The 20,661-nt window shown below is 44.1% G+C and overlaps 1 protein-coding gene and 1 pseudogene across 4 annotated transcripts in view; one reads left to right on the top strand and one right to left on the bottom strand.

Moving 5' to 3' along the window:
* USP31 (ubiquitin specific peptidase 31) overlaps nucleotides 1-20,661 on the top strand; it is an 81,816-nt gene that overhangs the window by 48,452 nt on the left and 12,703 nt on the right. For 3 of the 4 annotated variants that reach the window (XM_086375326.1, XM_086375327.1, XM_086375328.1), the window contains 7 exons: nucleotides 2,082-2,259; nucleotides 5,508-5,619; nucleotides 6,223-6,317; nucleotides 7,688-7,765; nucleotides 8,344-8,473; nucleotides 14,813-14,932; nucleotides 17,363-17,588. In XM_086375326.1, coding sequence (XP_086231452.1) covers nucleotides 2,082-2,259; nucleotides 5,508-5,619; nucleotides 6,223-6,317; nucleotides 7,688-7,765; nucleotides 8,344-8,473; nucleotides 14,813-14,932; nucleotides 17,363-17,588 — 939 coding nt within the window. The remainder of the gene's footprint in view (nucleotides 1-2,081; nucleotides 2,260-5,507; nucleotides 5,620-6,222; nucleotides 6,318-7,687; nucleotides 7,766-8,343; nucleotides 8,474-14,812; nucleotides 14,933-17,362; nucleotides 17,589-20,661) is intronic. The other variant, XR_015154635.1, reaches the window with a different exon arrangement.
* LOC147345264 (T-complex protein 1 subunit zeta-like) lies at nucleotides 9,370-13,497 on the bottom strand (annotated as a pseudogene).

Below are 20,661 nucleotides of genomic sequence, written 5' to 3' on the forward strand. Positions count from 1 at the left end.
ATTTATCTGTTTTCTTCTAAGAAAGTTTTAGCTCTTAGATTTAGGTCTTAGATTCTTTTGAAGTTAATCTTTGTGTGTGGTGTGAAGTGCCATTCTTTTGCGTGTGAATGTTCAGTAGCTCCGGTACCATTTGTTGAAGAGATTTTTCTTTGCTGTTGAGCCGCCTTGGCGCCCCTGTTGGCGATTCTCTTGTTCCTCTTTTCTTTAGCTCTACTTCCACAGGTCTCTGGGGCCTTTAGTCTCTGAACCTGTGGTGATTCTGTATTGTGGGTTGCTCAGCTTTCCCCACTGCCAGCTTAGGATCCAGTTTTCTCTCTTTATTTTCAGGCATATGCTTTTTTTTTTTTTTTTTTTAATTGTTTTCTAATTTTAATTGCATTATAGTAAAAAGCTGAAAGCCTGTCCTCACTTCCCCAACCCCAGATTGGCTGACTGACTCCTGCTCTTCCGTGTTCCAGTGTGGCTTCTGCTAATCTCTGACACTAGCGTGTTGTGTGGAAATGCTGGTTTCTTCTCTGTCCTTCCTACCACACTGTGAAATTCTTTGTAGCTGGGACTGTATTTTGCTTCATCTTTCTGTACCCAGAAAGATGAGTATAATTCCTAATACATGGTCAGAGCCTTTCCCCAAATCCCCCTTCATCTCCCAGTTGCTTAGGGTTAACACTGTTTCTATTTTATAAGTGAATTTGGTGAGGTCCATGGTTATATAAGTGCCTTTGTTGGAAGAGTATAGCACTTAGCGAATATGGTAAGCCTCTGCTCTTTACAAAGGCCTCATCAGTAGTTGATACCTGCGAGGCTGTTCTTTTCCCCATTTTACAGGGGAGGGAGCTGAGACTTAGAGAGGTAAGGTCAGGGGCCCAGGTCACACAGCTGGTAATGGTGGGCCTAGACTTTGAATGTGGAGCTTGATTTTTCAGCAGCTGAGTGTTTCCTCTCATCTCATTAGGAATCCTGATCACTTTTAGCAGAATAGGTCTTCCCAACCTTACCTCTGCTAAGAACCTAGGAAATGAGCCCATTAATTGTCTCAAATTCAGTATTTTCTCATACCAAAGTTTAAAATGGTTATGAAGTGAAACCTGCTGCTCTTTTGTGATTTCTTTATGGTATTTAAGCTTAAAAGGTTTTCTTTCCTCTACTAGCTTGGTGAAGATTCAATTCTTCCTTATTTCTAGTTTCTATGTTCTCTAATTAATTTGGAATTTATTTTGGTATTAACTAGATTCAACAAATGCATAGTTAATACCAAAATAAATTTGTTGAATACTTACTGCTGGGTATTTAGCTTATTGCTGGAGTTTTGCCATGAATACCTTTGTGTAAAGCAGCTTTTATTTTATTCTCCTTCTGGTAATACTGTTATTTCTTTGGTGTGGTGGCAGTGGAGGGCTTCTTTTCTCCAGTTGGTGTATCATTTCCTTAGGCTATCCTTCCAAAGGATTAAGGAAATGAGCAGTTATTGAGCTAAGTGTAAGACCTTGGCTAGATGCTAAATTCCTTAGCACCTCTGATTGACAGATAGCTCTGCCTTGGGGCATGTTCGAAGACCTGGATTTTGAAGACCTGCACAGGCCAGCACTGTGCCTGTCAAACATACATTTTTGTTCACTTTATTGTAGGTCAATCCAGTCTAGTTGATTAAAGTTCTATAATGGCTGTGAGCCTTAGACGCCTGGGTCTAAATCAAAGAAAAGGAACTACCTTTGGAATATTGAAGATTGTTCCACATATACTTGTCTTTATTAAAAAAAATTTGGTTGCTGGTTGTATGGACTCATTTTAAGTCTGTCCTGGAGTGTCATCCTGCAGACTTGCCATTCTAAAACCAATATTCACTGGAGTGAATCATTTTAATTTTCAGTTTTTAAGGTAGGTAAGGCTAGTTTAAATGATATAATGGATGCCAAGAATTTTTTTAAGGGCTGGATGAGTAATCTCAAAGTCAATCATTTGTTCCTCATTCAGTTGCAGTGTAAATAACGTAATGACAACTTAACTTCTCTGATGCGTAAATTTTTTATAATGAAATAATAAAGACATTTGAAGAGATAAAGTAAGTTTTCGTTTTATTTTAGGAATTCACTTAAACAACAACCTAAACCACTTGAAGTTTGGCTTGGATCACTGTAGACTGTCTTCTACACAAGCCGCAGCAAAGCAGGGGAAAGCGGACTTGCCCCCCTCAAGAGCAGGAAGCGACAAGATCGTTCTGTTAGTCTGTAACCGAGCCTGCACTGGGCAGCAAGGGAAAAGGTGACAAGCAACTTACTTTCCAATGAGTATTGAGACTTTAAAAGCCTAACATTTTCAAATATTTTATAAAGTAGGGATTAAAAAATCCTTACTCTTGAGTATTTAATTTTTGATTCTGATATTTTAGGAAGAGCATGTGTATAAGTTGACCTGATCTGAGGGGTTGACACGGGGAGAATATAAATTTAGGATGATAAGGTCTGAGTTAGGATGGCTTTCAAGCTCACATAGTTTTCAGGGGCACATTTCTTATCTGTATTTTCAGCTCAAGATCCTCCTGGAGCTCTAGACTTCTAGACCTGTATCCAGCTACTTTCTTTACAGCTTAAAAAAAAATCTTAACAAAGCTGCTTGGATGGCATGTGCACCTCAGTCTTGTGTTCCAAGCTGAACTCATTGTCTTTCCCTATAAACCTGACCCTCCCATCATTTCCTGTCTCGGCAAATGGCACCACTATTCATTCAGCTGTATTTAGTCAGACATTTGGAAGTTAGAAATCTCTGTTAAATCTGTTTCCCTCTCTAAGGATTTATGGGAGTTTTAGACTGTCTTTTTAAAAAGTAACTTTATCACACTAGTAATGTAACTTGAGTAATAACAACATATGGATGTGTTTCAGGGAGGAAGGATACAGTGTTTCTAATATTAGAGTAGCATTTATATTAACCTTTTAAAATGTTGCTTTGAAATAAGTTTCTTATTTAAGAATGGAAAATAACATAAATGCAAAATGTGTTGATTTGTATATTTATGATGTTCATTAGCGAGTGTTTGTTGTGTGTTGGGCACTATTCTAAACACTAGGGGTACAGCAGGATCTGTGTTCTCTTGGTGCTTGCAACCTAGTTAGGACAGAGCCACTAAAGACAAGTAAGCATTTAATTTCAGACAGTCAGTGTTACTTTGAAGATATTAAAACATGCTGGTATGATAGAATGCACTGGTGGGGGTCTGGCTGCTGCTGCTAAGTCGCTTCAGTCGTGTCCGACTCTGTGCGACCCCATAGACGGCAGCCCACCAGGCTCCCCCGTCCCTGGGATTCTCCAGGCAATAATACTGGAGTGGGTTGCCATTTCCTTCTCCAATGCGTGAAAGTGAAGTCGCTCAGTCGTGTCCGACTCTTAGCCACCCCATGGACTGCAGCCCACCAGGCTCCTCCGTCCGTGGGATTTTCCAGGCAAGAATACTGGAGTGGGGTGCCATCTGGCAAAACTACATTAATGAGGAAAGTGAGGGAGGGCCTCCCTGAGGAGGCGGTAGCTGGGCCAAGCCAAGTGAGAAGTTGTGAGCTATGTGAGCCTCTGGGGAAAGGATCCCATGAAGAGGGGACATTGAGTACAAAGGTGCTGAGGTTATGGCTGAGTAATATTCCATTGTATGCATATACTACATCTTTATCCAGTCCATGGACATTTAAATTGCTTCCATTCTTGGCTATTGCAGATGTGCTGCAATGAATATTGGGGTGCATGCATCTTTTTGGATTAGGGTTTTCTCCAGGTATTACTGGCTGAAAGGGAAGGGGAGGAATAAATTGGGAGATTGGGATTGACATACACATACAACTATCAATATGTTTATAAAATAGATAGCTAATAAGGACCTACTGTGTAACACAGAGTTCTACTCAATACTCTAGCCTATGTGGGAAAAGGATTCAAAACCGAGTGGATATATGCATATGTAAAACTGATTCATTTTGCTGTACACCTGAAACACAACATTGTTAATTAACTATACTGGAATAAAAATTTTTTTGAAAAGATGCTGAGATTAGGAGGAGCTTGGCATGTTTAAGGACAGAAGGAAAGGCAGCTCATCAGATTTATATAAAATAAAGGACTTATGGAATCCCTTTCATGATGCTGGTCTCTTAAAAGTAGAGACATCGTCATATGAACAATATGGCTGCCGATTTACACATCATGCTTATAATGTATTTCACATCACAGTTGTTTTTAGGCAGGTAGGCTTACTGTTGAGTACTACTGTGAGTAAACTGGTACTTGTTAGGAGCAGGTTTCTCAGTGACATTAGCACCTCTGCTTTGGCCTAAGTCAGGGTCAGTCTGTGTATTCATTTGTTCATTCATTCATTCAGCATCTACTGTTTTCTAGGCATTGGCTCTTTGGGCTAGTAAGATAAGTCAGTCATAGTGCCTGCTATCAGATAACACAGTCTATTGGTGGAGGCAGAATAAGCAGGTGGTATTTGCAATGCAGTAGTGCCTGGAGAATCCCAGGGACGGGGAAGCCTGGTGGGCTGCCATCTGTGGGGTCGCACAGAGTCGGACACGACTGAAGCGACTTAGCAGCAGCAGCAGCAGCAGTGCTTGGTCCACAGAGCTCAGGGAATGCAGCCACGGGGTGCCACTGAGTCCTTATATGGTTGAGTAGGAAATAGCTTAAGAGTGACAAGGCTTTTCCAGGCTGAGGGAATTGACTGCCTGTTCAGGGTGTGAATTGGATGCATTCAGGGCAACAGCAAGTAGATCAATGGCTGAGGCTTGGGTGAGAGTTAAGGCTAGACCAGTGCTCCCCACCGTGGCTGCATCTTAGAACTACCTGGGGGGGGGGTGCCCTAAAACAGTCTCAGTACTTAAACCACAGACCAGAGTGATTACAGCAGAATCTCATGGGCATCACTGTATTTTAAAGTTCCCTTGCTGATACCAGCCTGTACGCATGGCTGAGAACCACAGCTCTATCTCTCATTCTCTAACACCTGTGAGTTCAGCTTGGGATAGGAAACCTGGCAGGGGCCACGTGGCTTCTCCGCTTGACTGGAGCTGACTTTTAGCGTCACTTGCTTGCCAGTGTCTTCCTCGTCAGACCACCAGGGTATGGCCGCCTCCCTGCTGGACCTCCCAGCCCTCTCTGTCTATTCCTCTGGCACCTAACCCCTTACGCGTTTGATCCATGTTATTTGCCAGACACACGTCCACACCCACCTGCCTTCCTCACTGTCTCCACTAATTCTGTCATCTTACTACCTAATATCATGGTACCATACTTTTTTGGAAGCATTTTGGTGTATAAGTTGTTAAATTTCATTTACAAATCTCAGTTTCTCTTCTGACTCTTTTCATCCACTTAAGAGTGTTAAATTTCCTATTTGCTTTCTTTTGAAAACTGCCCTAAAACTAATTGTGTTGTGATTCTATTTAAAAAGATCGTGAAAAAGGAGTTACAGTATTGAGAGAATTGTCATACTTTTTAAGGTGATGACAGTTGTTTATGTATGTCAGATTTGGACTTCCTTTTGTGCTGCACTTAGAGAAGACAATAGCATGGGACCTTCTGCAGAAGGAAATCTTGGAGAAGATGAAGTACTTCTTGAGGCCCACAGTTTGCATTCAGGTGTGTAAGCCTTTTGACACTCCAGAACAGCGTGTGTGTACCCCCTGCAGAAACAGTCACCACAGTGAGATGGGGAGTTCAGACCTTTGACCTTAGGGAAGACTAGCCACTGTGCTGGAGTGTTGGGGAGCCCCGGAGAAAAGCTCCTTAGCAGAATCTACATTCAGGTTTTCCAGACTGAGAATTTATCCCTCATTTTATGAAGGGAGCTGGCTCTTGCAAGGTTTTCTGTGAACTGCCGGGTGTTCCTTTACGTTTGTCTAATAAAGTTTAGCACGTGATCCGCTTTTGTAGAGAGAGAGATTTTGTAGACAAACTATATATTTTCAAAATTCTGACTACTTTGTTAAGGTATCTGTGGAAAACTTAATGTTAAGCTAAAGCAGCATGTTACTTGTCTTGCATAACATTTGATATGTAAATTGCATTTGGGTCAGTCATATATAAAGTGTGTTAGAGTGGCTCGGCAACCTCACGGAATATCGCAGAGAAGCGTTTTGTAGAACAGTTTGCTTTCCCGCTAACCTGGTTGGGAAATGCCCCTGTGAATCGCATGCCCTGGAGGAGAAACCCAACCTGACTCGCCTTTGCCGTTTGATGCAGGTGTGTCCGTTCAGTTTGCGTGTGGTCAGTGTTGTGGGAATAACGTACTTGCTGCCCCAGGAGGAGCAACCTCTGTGCCACCCGACAGTAGAAAGGTAAAAAAAAAAAATTACCTTCTAGGATTTCAGGTATGCTTGTGTGTAAATTTCTAGTGATGTCTGATGTAATTTCCGTAGAAGAGTGGTAGGTTCTTCAGGCTCATTTAGAAAGTAAACCCTTACTTTACTTTTGATTCATATTTGAGTGGGATATGTCTTATGATCATTTTTAGAATCAGGAAAACCTAGAATACTTAAGTTAGGAAACTAAATTGGTCTAAGTCTCAGGATGATAGATGAATTACACTTGCATATTCACCATGATTGAAGTTTTCCAAAGTAGAATTCTAATCATAACAGTTTCCTCCTTGAAATCCTTAAATGATAAGCCCAGTTTCTCTACAGTTTCAACCCTGACTGCTTCTGTTCTGTCAGGCCTCATCCTTCTCCCCACTGTCTCAGACCTTCGGCAGCATCAAAGTGCTGAGGGTTGATTGAACGTAACAGCACGGGTTTACATGCGCCTTTCCACATGCAACCTCTCTGTTGATAATTCCTTCCCTTTGGCCTCTCTTCACACTGTCCCCTCCCCCTGTTTGCCCCCAGAATTAGTCTCTCCCCGTGCTACTTCTGTGCTTTCTATACACTTCTGTCCTCTTGCAACACTCTACTGTATTAATAAAATAATAGACATATGTGTACATAGACACACTACACATATATGGATACATATAAAACACAGTACTGCCTCTATTATAATGCCTTTTCCAATAAATATTGAAGTGCCTGCATTTCAGGATTCCAAAAAAGTATACAACATAGTTCTGTTCGAAAGGAATTCACTGTTTGGCTTTAGAAATTAGAGTTAATAGATTATATAATGATCTAAAACATTGCAAAAAATAAAAAGTACTTGAGAAGTAATATTGACTGTTAATGCTGAGTGTTTCAGAAGATGACTGAGGAGCCAAGGAGCTCAGGGGCAATAAATGAGGTAAAACTTGAGGGGTCCCTTGCAGGAAGGCACAGTTTACATCGGTGTGGGCACAGTCCCGGGACAGCCACGGTGTATGGAGGGAGGTGGAGAGAGGCAGACTTGGTTCTCAAAGAGGTTGTTGTCTAGTCTCTGGTTTGATGAAAAATTAGACAAAAATTGGAAAGGTCATACCCTCTAAGAGTTACATGGATAACCTTATAGTGTGGTACTAAATTTCTTGCCGTATCTTTATTTCCATGTTGAATATTTTAATTTAAGGATTTTTCAGTCCAGTTGTAGTCATATCATTAAATATGAGGTTATAAAACCTTTTCTGATGGGAACCAATGACAAAGATTTTCAGCAATCACACTGATTTCAGACGGTTTGAATATTTAATTAAAATCATTTATTTAGAAAGTAATGTGTGACTCTCTTCTCTATCCTATAGGGCACTAAAATCTTGTGGACCAGGCGGTACTGCTCATGTGAAATTAGTAGTAGAATGGGACAAGGAGACAAAAGATTTGTAAGTATTTTCTGACTTCGTGTTTATATAGTCAGTTGTCTTGATGGTTATTTTAATAGCATACGTTTGAGCTTTCAAATTAGCTGAAACACAAACCTCTCTTTTCTTTAGCTAACTATCCAAGTGTGTTGCTAATCCTTTATTTAAGCAATGTATTATTTCTCTCCTATACATTCTGTTGTCTGGATCCCCAAATCTTAGAACATTTATTTACTGCTAATGAGACAGAAGGTATATATTCAAATTACTTTGATTATTATTACAGGCCCATTAACTCTAGCAAGTTACACCAAAGGCATGCCCTTTAATACAAAAGGATAAGAATATATGAATTAATCAGCATAGTGTGTGGCCAGGCCCAGAAAAACCAACTGCAAATTATTTCTTGAAAATGATGTTTTAGATTGAGAACTTTTCAAGAACGTTTTGGATCCTAGAAGAGTTGGATTGCCCCTTTGCTCTCTTACATAGTGATCTTTTCAGTTTTGAGTTAGAGTCGTGCTGTGCAGCCGCTAATTTTGTTCTTGTGTCAGTTTCGCCTGACCGCCTGGCACATGCTCTTCCGCCCCTCGTTGCAGTTTGTTTGTAAATACTGAGGATGAGTATATCCCTGATGCAGAGAGCGTCCGGCTGCAGAAGGAGCGTCACCACCAGCCTCAGACCTGCACTTTATCCCAGTGTTTCCAACTCTACACCAAAGAGGAGCGGGTAAGGGTGGGCAGCGTCCGTTGGGTGATGGGGGCAGTAGGGAGGCACCAGGGTGGGATGGCCCTGGAGAAGGACAGGTTACGCCCGAATAGGCCTCAGGAAGTGCTTGCGTTTATGTAGGTTCTGCACATGTGATGTGCATCTTAGTGTTAATCCTTTTACGACTTTAACAAAAAGCAGTATAAATTTCTGGAATTTCTGGAAAAAAATGCTCTATGCTCTAGACACCAACCTTTGTATAGTTCTTTTTTTTCCTCCTTTTTAATGGTTAATGATTAAGTTTTTTTTTGGTTTTAACTTTGACATTAAATTATTTTCCTTTGTAACTAGATCAGTGGTTCTCAACTTTTTGGTAGTGAGAACGTAGATGCCAGGACTTACTAAAATTAGTTAAAATTGAAAATTCATTTCACGGGCTCAGGAGACACTGTGGCTGGTTGCTCTTGCTTTGGACAGTGTAGATATAGATGTAAATCTGTACAGTGTAGAACAGCATGGTTTAGACCACTTAGCTTGGTGCTTTGCAGGTTATAGGGATTCGGTAATTGAGATAGTGGATGGGACCCTTGACTGTGTGTGTGTTTTCAACAGGAATATTTAATAGCAAGGTAGATAACATATGCTTATCTAACATTTTTATATAACTAAGTTAAGCAAAACATCCTGTTCATTGGATAAATATAGCCTGCTGTATGTGTGTATAATTCAGAGCAGTTTAAAATACACTGTAATTTCAAAACTTCAGAATTTGAATAGGTGCCAGTGTTGTCTTATTTTTTCATATGAAAAAAGAAAATTCCTTTCATTTGAGGCTTGGATCAAAATTCCATACCTATGTTCTTAGGATCACTCTGTAGAGTCTTCATGATTCAGATGATACAAGGAAAGCTTCAGTTCTACTTTCCTTTTAGAAGAGACATCTCAGCTCTCACAAACTCATCAACCAGGAGAATGTTGGTGGCAGTTACAGTGCAGGAGTGATGAAGCTGATTCTTTACATAGCGGTCATCTCGTATGCCTTCCATTGGCTCGTCTGCGTTCAAGTCCGCACCCACAAGCTGACCCGATTCTGAATATTCTGGTTGAACTTAAACTGGTGTTTCCTGAAGGTCAAAACCCAAGTTCTGAGCAGGAACCTCGTGAATAGTGAGCAATTCATCAGCAATACTTGGACTCCCAAGTTGGGCCCTGCCCCTTACACACTGGACTTGAACACAGTCAAGGCTGTCATCTGCCATTGCCACGCCCACTGCACCAGCACTGGGGGTGACACAGCCATCATCGACAGCCTTTGTAACAGCCCTCCAGCCATCTTTTATTGCCTCTTTGATTTGCATGAGTGTGAACTTATGTTGTCCTTTGACCAGTAATGTCACAGATGTTGCATTTCTCAATAAAGGCGAACTTGTCTTCTCCCAGTGTGTAGTCATGGACAAGTTCAGCATGTCCCAAACAGTCAGGATTCAGGTCATCAAAAGAATTTAGAGCTACCCCACCACAGGCCGGAGTCAGCTTTTCCACCTTGCTCTTAGCTCTGTGCAAAGCTACTCGGCCTTCTTTTGCAAGAGCATTTAAGGCAAAGGAGTCAGTTCCCTTTTGATTAACAATAGCACACCCTTTAAGTCACAGCCACTCTTTATTTTGTAATGTTTTATTACTTTTAAAACTCCATCTTTAGTGAATTTTCTTTCAGCCTTTACTAATTTCTCTCTCCCCTGCACTCTTATTTTTAAAAAGCCAGAATTCACTTCTGATTTTTTGTATTCTAATGGCACATCGCATATAAGGATATATGCATCTTTTACTTTTCTTTTTCCACATCAGGATGGCATGTCCCATCGTCCAAAACAAGACCTCTGGTTAAGCTTACATAGTTTCGGGTTTATGTTTCATCTCCATGATCTCAACCATGAAGGGGTCACTGTGTTTATCTTTTTTGTTAACGACCAAGAGGAATCTACTGCTGCTTCTGTTAAAACATCAGCAAGTTTAGCATGAATCTTAGTATATAGAGATGTTTTGGCTGTGTCAGTAAGTGTTTCCCTGTCCATCTCTTTGTGTATTTTGATTCGTTGACAAAGCTAAAGTGCCTTTTCCTTTGCAGTTTTGTAAAAATCCTTCTGTTATTATTCTGGGATGAAAACCCTGTATTAAACACACAGGTAGAAAACTACCACTAACTTGGAGATCTTTAGTTAGGTGCGACTGTAGTTCATGATAAAGCAAATTTATGGAGGGATATTCTGGATCATTCATACCCTTTCATGCAGCTAATATAATGTGCTGACTTTCTCAATACTTTTAAAAGGATACATAAATAGCCCTTTCAGTGTAGAGGAAAAGAACAGACATTACAGTAGCAGAGTCAGAACCAAGGAACTGAAGCACTCTTGCTGCTCACCGTGCAACAGTGCTGTGTGGTTTTTAAGCCTTTTCAGGTTTAGACACCTTGAGAAACCTTGATGAGAGCACTTAGAGTTCATCTGATTTTGAGTTGATGTTTAGGATCATAATTCCAACTACTGATTGTTACTACTCATTCTTGCATGTAGGGAATCATGGAATTTCAGAGTTGGAGGGGACTTTAAAGCTTTTTTCTAATGATTGAGTTCTTCTGCTAATTTCAAATAGATGATTGTCCAGCTGCCGTTTGTCAGAGACACTATTTCTTCTTTGGATATCTCTGATGGTGACTGATGTTACCTTGAAATACGTCCTCAGTTGCTACAACGCACAGGCAAACTCTCAGGTCATTAAGAACAATTGAGAACGGGTCTTCGTTTTCTTCTACTTGTTTATCCTTCAGATGTTTGAAAATAGTTTTCATCTTCTTACTAAGCCTTTTCTCCTCCACTCAGTTAATAGTTCCTTTACTATTTTTTCATTAGACATATTAATCTTAGGCGTATATAAAACGATTGACATTGAACCTGACTGATTACATGCTCTGTGTAGCCCCTTATCCTATTTACCTTTTTTGGCGGGGGGGGGGGGGAGATGTTCAAAGCTTAAAGTCGGAGAAGGCAATGGCACCCCACTCCAGTACTCTTGCCTGGAACATCCCATGGATGGAGGAGCCTGGTAGGCTGCAGTCCATGAGGTCGCTAAGAGTCGGACACGACTGAGTGACTTCACTTTCACTTTTCACTTTCATGCATTGGAGAAGGGAATGGCAACCCACTCCAGTGTTCTTGCCTGGAGAATCCCAGGGACAGAGGAGCCTGGTGGGAGGCCATCCATGGGGTCACACAGAGTCGGATTCGACTGAAGTGACGTAGCAGCAGCAGCAGCAGCAAAGCTTAAAGTTGGGCAGATCTACTAGATGGGGACTTCCCTGGTGGCTCAGACGGTAAAGCATCTGTCTACAATGCGGGAGACCCGGGTTCAATCCCTGGGTTGGGAAGATCCCCTGGAGAATGAAATGGCAATCCATTCCAGTACTATTGCCTGGAAAATCCCATGGACAGAGGAGCCTGGTGGGTTATAGTCCATGGGGTCGCAAAGAGTTGGACATAACTTCACTTTCACTTTCACTAGATGACAACGAATCGAACCAAGTCTCCTGCATTGCAGGCGGATTCTTTACCAACTGAGCTATCAGGGAAGCCCAGATGACAACATTGGTATTCTACAAAACATCTCACTGATCTTGTAATCAGGATTTGTTCATTCAGTACCTGTTTGTTGAGTGCATACTATGTGCCAGGTCCTGTGCTTGGCCTGGGGTTATAGCAGGGACCAAGACAGACAGCAGTTTTGCCCTCAGGCTGTTACAGTGTAGTGGGGATAAACAAGTAAATAAAGAAGCTAAGGCCCTGGGGTAGAAGAAAGGTTGAGAAACAGAAATGAGGCCGATGTGGTGGGGCATGGCAGGTAAGAGACTTTGTCCTGGTCGTAAAATAACCCTAGCAAGTACTGCAGGGTCCAGCACTTCCATAGAAGGCTTTCAATAAATATATCCTGCAATGAATGAGTGAGTGTTCCTTGGGAAGCTCAGTCATTGGGTCCAGAAATAACAGTTCAGATAGGAAAGAGGAGCAGGTCAAACTTAGGCTGTGTGGTGATAATTTTGGGGTCAGGCTGTCTGCAAGCTCAGTAGTGATGGTCAACAGCATTTGCGAATGTCAGTGCTGTTGGCTGCCTAAGGATGCTTTGGAAACAGTGTCCAGGTCTCAGGTGGTGACAGCCCTTCTCTCCTCATCACCTTGGATGTTCACTGTTAAGAGACTGACATCGAGGGGCACAGGCAGAGAGTGTGGATTGTGGATGGTGCATCTGGAAATCCTGGCACGGCTGAATGTGTTTTGACAAAGGAGACCTAAAGTGAAGATCTGATAGGTATTTTCATCCATTTCATCTTGTGGATGAGGATTTGGACTTCTTTTAACTAAAAAGCAGAATTAGAGACTGGAAATTGCAGGGAGAGTAATTTCATCTTAATCTGAGGACGAACTCTATAACAGACTGAAAGTGGAGCAGCTGCCTCCTGAGCCAGCGCCTTCCCTGCCAGGAGTTCGTGAGGCCGGCCGTGCTCCAGCTGTGCTCCATAGACCTGGCAGCTTTGTGGCAGTTTATGATGCGCTCAGTACAGGAACAGAGCGTTGCTGTAGAAACTGTCAAAACTATTGGACATTGTCATGACGTTCTTGCTGTATCTTATAAAAGAGTATCTGTTCACGATGTGTTGAAAATGAAAAAACAAACAGCCTGCTTCTTTACCAGGAGTGCCGGGCTGGGTGGCCATGTACTTAGGTGGACAGTTTGCATGTTGCCAAGATGTGGACTTGCCAGATGACAGCATAGGTCCCTCCTGTTTAGCGTTCTCACTCAGCTCCAGCCACTCAGACGCCTGTCCCTCCGCATCTTTCCTGCACACAGAGCTGGGTCTTCCTGTCGTGAAAGAAATCCCCTGACCTCTGCTTCCCCTTCAGGCTGTCCTGCCAGTCTTTCTCTTCTTTTCTGCCCAACTTGATCATTAGTGGTTTCAGCGCGTTCTCCTTCCTCCCTCCCAGATCCCTCGTCATCTCTCTGATTTGGCTTTCTGACAGCTGTCCAGGATTCTTTGGGCCCCTCCTGGGCTCAGTTCAGTGGCCTTTGCTCAGTCTGCATTCAGTTCTTTCCATGGGATGTGGTTCTGATAACCAGCCTGTTCTTGCCACTCTTAACTTGGTCTGCATGAAAGAAATGCTGCTGACTTGCCTGAGTTTCTGACTGTATCCTCCGCTTTCGGTGATTTCTCAATCTTTGTTTCCCTTAAAAATATGCATCCCCCCAGGTTCTGTCCTTGGCTTCTCTGACGTCTCAGAGGGCATGGCTATCTGTTCTGTTCCCATGGCTGCCCTCACTTCATCATGTTAATGGTTCCAGATCTGAGGCATCTTCTGAAATCCAGAATGAAATTTAAAAAACCTCTCTCACCAGACATGTCCTCTTAGCACTTCTATGTCCCCTTCCTGAAATCCTTCCCTGCAGATGGGACACCCAGGGATTTGAGGCCTCAGACTGGTGTTGAGAAAGATCTTGGTGGTAAGCAGGAGGGGGAGGATTGTCTGGAGCAGTTTGATGTTTGGGGGAGGAAGAACAATTAAGAGACTAGAGGAAGAAGGGATAAGAGTGAATGAGGACTTTGAATTAAGCTGGGTTGAGGGGGATGGAGAAGGAAGGAGACAGGTGTGAGGAATGTTAGAGGGGTGTTATCTTGGATGGACGAGTGGAGAAAGAGGGAAGGATTTGAGGCTTTGGGATGACCCCTGTGTTCTGCTCTTAACAGGTGGTAGTGATATTTGCTGGGGTAGGACATACAGGAGGAGAAAGGGGAACTGTATTGACAGAAAGGTGACGAGTTTGGGAGTATGACGAGCTTCTGTGACATTTAACATCTTTCTGTAGGATTTACCTCATTGGTCGTTCCTTTTTGAGAGAGTCTATTCAGAAATCATTGGAAAAGACCCTGGTGCTGGGAAAGATTGAAGGTAAAAGGAGAACAGGGCAACAGAGGATGAGATGGCTACATAGCATCACCGACTCAATGGACCTGAGTTTGAGCAAACTCCGGGAGCTGGTGAAGGACAGGGAACCCTGGCGTGCTGCAGTCCATGGGGCCACAGAGTCGGACACAACTTAGCGAGTGAACAACAACAGCAGCAGCAGCTATTCAGCCAGTGTTTGGGTGCCACCCGTAGCCCTTTGATTGTGTTTTTCCATTGACTCCCATTAAACGTAGTTTGTAGAGGGATTCAGAGTTGTGCCATGCCTTGGCCCAGAAGTGAGGAGACAAGGCTTTCTCCTCTAGGGGTCCTGCTTAAGTGGCGCTAACAGCGTCGTGCTCCTTGTTTCCAGCTCGCCCCTGACGACGCCTGGCGGTGCCCGCACTGTAAGCAGCTGCAGCAAGGCAGCATTACATTGAGCCTCTGGACTCTGCCCGATGTGCTGATTATCCATCTGAAGAGATTTCGACAGGTAAGGAGAGCCTCTGGCCCAGGGAAGAGCACTGTGACCAGGTGTCTTACGCCCCCTACTGGCGGGCTGTTGGGGATGGTTCTCTGGTGTCCCCGTGAGAGCCCACGATCTTGTGTTGTTACAGACCCACATTTTCCCTGTGTTTGGGGCCCTGTTTTGTTCTTTCCCAAAGCAAAGTTCAAGTGTCCTGTGACCTTTGAATCCCAACCATTTTAGTTCATACGGCAGATATTTTACTTTGTTCCTGAGGATTTGCTTTAGATTTGTAAATGTTGTGCTCATGTAAGTGTGCCTTGGGATTAAAAAAAAAATTGAGCTCCTTTCTGGGGGCGGGAAGAATTCTGTTTCTACCTAAATTAATAACGGGTGTTGTCCTGCTTCCAAGGAGCTGTTGTACAGTTGGGGAGATGAGTCATACATGTATACGAAGAAAATCTGCTTTGCATTGTATGGCTTTGTGAGTCAGTTTTCCCAAAAAGGCTGTCTGTTCCTGAGGTTAGAGCTGTCCTGGGCGGCCCCCTTGTAAGGGAGGTAAATGAAAGGTAGATGCTGGAGGAGTCTCTGAGCCTGGCTGCAAGAAGGTGTGGATCTGAAAGATCAGCAGGAGGCCTACAACAGGTGAGGGAGGGGCACGCACATAGTGCCTGGACACAGCAGGTGCAGAGCAGGGCAGGGGGCTGAGAGCTGAGGCCAGTGTGGCTGGAGGTCCGGGGGGTCAGGGAGAAAGGCGAGAGTTGAAGTAGAAGAGGCCGGCTGTGGCTGGCCATCCAAGCCTGGTAGGCAGAGTGGGGTTCTGAACCACTGAAGCAACATGACCAAAGGCGTGATTTGAAGAGAGGCTACAAGGATGCAGACAGGGAGGTCTGAAGGAGGCTGTTTATCCAGGGCAGGCCCGGCTGATGGCTGGCATTGGAGTTGCGGCAGCGGAGGTGGAGAGACCCGGATAGATTGGGAGATGTCTAAGATTCGCTGATGAAGTGAAGATGTTGGGGGCGCACACAAGGTCGCCGGGGCGGGGCTTAGTGCATGGAGGTTTGGAGTCCAGCCCCTGTGCTAGTGAGGAGTGAGCATTTGCCTTGAGTGTCCCAGCTGCACGCCTCCATTGGGGTCTGCGGGTGGACGGCCTGTTGAGGGTTTGCCCAGCCCTCTGTCTCTTTCCACACACACAGACTGATGTCCTTTGCTTTCTGTTTCTTTTGAAGACATATAGTCACGCCTCCAGCGCCCCAGCTCAAAACTGTAGCGTCATCTTTGACTATTCTTTCTTGTCTCTAACACCTAGGCTTGGTTGTCCTCCCCACTTCCTTCTGTATGTGTCCTCTTCTCCCCATTCTTGCTGTCATCCTGCCAGTTCCAACTTTCTGCTCCTTCCCAGCAGGTTGCAGTTGCGGTGTCTTTTTATTGGTTTTGTAACCTACGCTGCTCTTCCCTCTGGAGCACATTTTGGGCACTACTTCATGGCAGCTCTGATGACATCATCTCCTGCCTCAGAGCGTCCCCTTGACTTCCCCCAAGCTTCCTCCCCAAGCTTCCCCCTTAACTACAGAGCAGGATCCAGGTTCTTTAGCCTGATCCTGCAGGACCGCCTGCCTTTCTCTTAGGAACTTTTTTTTTTCCCTTAGAATTGGCATTATCTATACCTGATTCATTTTTTTAAAGCCCCCATAGACACAGGAGGGCTTCCCTTATGGCTCAATTGGTAAAGAATCCGCCTGCAATGTGGAAGACCTGGGTTTGATCCCTGGGTTGGGAAGATCCCCTGGAGAAGGGAAAGGCTACCCACTCCAATATTCTGGCCTGGAGAATTCCATGGACATGACTGAGTGACTTTCACTATAGACACAGGAAACATTCAGTAGATATCTTTCAACTGATGGCAAGATTTCCAGGTTGCCTAAGGTTGTCAGCTCAGTGAATGTAGCAAGCTGAGTCACTGTTAACTTTGAATGTACTTCCTGGAGGAAGGGCCGGGAAGAGGCCCTGTTCCGTGAGTTCGGTGCCAACACCATGCTGTCCCTTGACATATGTTGTTACTCCATTCCTTTTCATGCCTCTGGATGAACCACCGGAAATTGTCATTTTGCACGTTAAAAACTTTTATTAGGTAAGGACCAGAAAGCTCATTATCCTCTTACATGTAGTTAATCGTGGGTTCCATTTTTGGTGATATTAAAACCCTCCAGGTATTGGGTTGGCCAGAAAGTTCGTTCAGGTTAGTCTATAGCATCTTACGGGAAAATGTGAATGAACTTTTTGGCCAACCCCAGTAGTTAACTGTATTAACCTGTTCCCTGTGTCGTATGTCTTTGGAAACATCAGATAGGAAACTCAAACCTACTTTAGCCAATAGAGTCTGCCTTTCACGCTGAACTGGCCTACCCTCTGCTCGCATGAATGTGCCATCAGGACTTGTTTTTCTTCTTGCAACAGGAAGGAGACAAGCGTATGAAACTTCAGAACATGGTCAAGTTCCCTTTGACCGGCCTGGACATGACACCTCACGTGGTTAAGCGAAGCCAGAGCAGCTGGAGTCTGCCATCCCACTGGTCTCCATGGAGACGGCCCTACGGACTCGGGAGGGACCCTGAGGACTACATCTATGACCTGTATGCCGTGTGCAATCATCATGGCACCATGCAAGGGGGGCACTACACAGGTCTGCAGCGCGAGAGGCCGGGCGCCTGTGCTGACGATCCCCCCGACGTGTTGTGCTTGCGACAGGGTGGCTGTGCTTTAGAACCTTGCTTTCTCTTCCAGCGGGAAGTGTGCCGACCACGAGGGCAGCTTTCACCTTCCAGCTCTCTGTTCCCTGGCCTCATCTGGTCAGGCTCTGACCCGAGCAGGGAGAGTGGTGGCCTGTGCAGAGGGGTGGCCTCATTTGGCTCACCCAGGACTTGCCTTCTTGACCTCACCTGCACAGCCCCATTTAAGGTTCTGCTCTGCTTCCTTCAGGGCCTAGCATCTCCCTGATTTGGAGTGGTTGTGGACCACTTTTTTTTAATAGTGTCTTTAAAGTGACTTGTAAGGGTTTTTTTTTTTGCTTTGTGTTCAAATTAATTTTTTTGATTTGTCAAAGCAGTAGTGCTCGTCATGAAATTTAGAGACTAGAAAGAGGCAAAAAGAATAGTGCCATCAACCCATGAGGATACCGCTCCAAAATAATCCGTGAGATTATTACTCAGAAAACGGTGGTGGGAGTTCCCTGGAGTCCAGAGATCAAGACTTTGCACTTCCACTGTAGGGGGTGAGAGTTCAGTCCCTGGTTGGGGAACTAAGAGCCCACATCTCTGTGGCGTGGCCAAAAACTTTAAAAGAAAAAAAAATTTTTTAGAAACTGTGATAAATAACACACAACAGAATTTTCCTTTTTAACTATTTTTAAGAATACGGTTCCGGAGAAGGCAATGGCACCCCACTCCAGTACTCTTGCCTGGAAAATCCCATGGACGGCAGAGCCTGGTAGGCTGCAGTCCATGGGGTCGCTAAGAGTCGGACGCGACTGAGTGACTTCACTTTCAGTTTTTACTTTCCTGCATTGGAGAAGGAGAGTCGGACTCGACTGAGCGACTTTACTTTCACTTTTCACTTTCCTGCATTGGAGAAGGAAATGGCAACCCACTCCAGTGTTCTTGCCTGGAGAATCCCAGGGACGGGGGAGCCTGGTGGGCTGCCGTCTATGGGGTCGCACAGAGTCGGACATGACTGAAGTGACTTAGCAGCAAGCATACAGTTCAGTGTCATTAAGTTCATTCATATCTTCGTGCAGTCGTGACCACTGTCCATCTCGAGTTTCTTTCATCTTCCCAAATTGAAACCCTGCATCCATTAAGCAGTAACTCCCTGTTGAACCCTCCCCCATCCCTGGCAGCCACTGTTCTTTCTATGAAACTGATTACTCTGGGTACCTCGTGTAAGTGAATCATACAGTATTTGTCCTTTTGTGTCTGGCTTACTTCACTTAGCGTAATGAATTCAAGAGTCACCCATGTTGTACTGTGTGTCAAAATGTCCTTCTTTTTTAAGGCTGAATAATATCCCATTGTAAGTAGGCAACATTTCGATAAGTGGTGTTAACTTCCAATGTTTTCTGTACGTTTTGGCCGTTACTTTATACTGTTGTGGTTTGTACTGATGTGCTCTGTACAGGTGAACCGCTATGGAGCACCTCCTCTGTTTCTTGCTTGCCATGGGCCATAACATATCAGAGACATGTTGGAAATGAAAAAAATCTCAGCCTCTGTCTTCCAAGAGTGTAAACAAGTGGTTGGGACAGCGTAGGCACACGTAATATGAAAGAGTGAAGTGTGTATTAGGTTCTGTGATTGAAGTGTGGACTGTGGGTAGAACAGGGGCCAGGAGAAGAGAGTGGCCAGAGCACCCCCTTCCTTGAGGGTCAGAGGAAGCTGCGATTAGTAACCTGCCACCTACTCTCACGGGGCAGACACTTAACTTTTGGTAAACGTTATTTTTAATGACTGCAGGATATTCTGATGATGAAACTCTAGTCTGATATGTAACCATGTCCTTTGAAGATGACACTGGTGAACATCTTTGTGCATCGTCCCCTTTTCTCTGTGTTAATTCTGTATCTCTTTGAGATTGAGTCTCAGAAATGGAGTGATGGGGTTCAGGGCATGCATGCATGCTGGGGAGGCACGTATATTGGGGGCTTCTTGCCTGGACATCTGTGTATGGGGGGAACTTGATGTGTGGGTGGCCAGGACTCGGGTTTCTATGTCCTTCCGACTCAGCCTGTTTGGCAGAAACACTTCTCTGGGACTTTCTTGCATCCTCAATTCAGTGGTTTCCACCATGGGCCCCAACAGGGTGCTGTTGGTTCGTAAACGTGGGGGGAGGTAGAAGAGGGTTGGCCCTGCCGGTTGGTCTTTCAGGCTTTCTGAGACTCCTCCCTGGCAGTTAGCCCCATAACACGGTGAATGAGCCTGTCGGGTCCTAGACCCCCTCCTTGGCCTTGCACACTTCCTCTCTTAACTTGCTCTTCCTCCAGGAGGCAAGAGCTTGAATGTGACTGGACACAATCTTTTGTTCTTGAAACCCATTAAGTTCAAATTCTTTCAATATTTAGATGCCGCAAGCTGCAGTCACTTGTGAAAGGAATGATGGAACTTGGAGTGTATCTCAGTGGAGTGCTTTGGATGGCCTCTACTTTGCCCTAGGAAGCACTTTCTAGGAGAAGAAGGAGATAGAGGATCTACTGAAAAATCTATTAAAGCCAGATTTTAATACTAGATTTTGTATCTTACATATTTTATATTTATATTCTATGGGAACCACTTTGTGTATCTAGTTGGATTTTTCCTCTTGGGGCATTCCTGGTCATATCTCCATTCTTTGATACTAAGTCACAGAGTTATATACTCAGGGACTCTGAGAATTGAAAGGGACTTAGAGGGAATTTAATTTCACTCATTAGCTGGTGAAGTAATAGTTTGTCCAGCATCCCTGGTTGGTGTTTGTGTAGCTTCAGCTTTGGTAAAGAATCTTCCATGTGGAAGACTGTTTCTCAGGAAAATATGGACAAGCATGTTGTGTGGTTTCTAGCTAGAAAATGTTGAGGAAATAGGACAGTGTTGCTCTGTTTATGGAACAGACTGGAAAGTGCCTGGAAACCATAGCTACCTTGGAGGCAGTACAATTAGTTAGAGGAGTGTGGGCTAGAAGCCAGACACATCTCCTAGCTCTGTGACCTTAGGTGAAGAACCTCATTC

Source organism: Bos grunniens, chromosome 25 (genome assembly GCF_055505025.1).
Source record: "Bos grunniens cultivar Pamir isolate PY7600 chromosome 25, Bosgru_T2T1.0, whole genome shotgun sequence".
Lineage (NCBI taxonomy): Eukaryota > Metazoa > Chordata > Mammalia > Artiodactyla > Bovidae > Bos > Bos grunniens.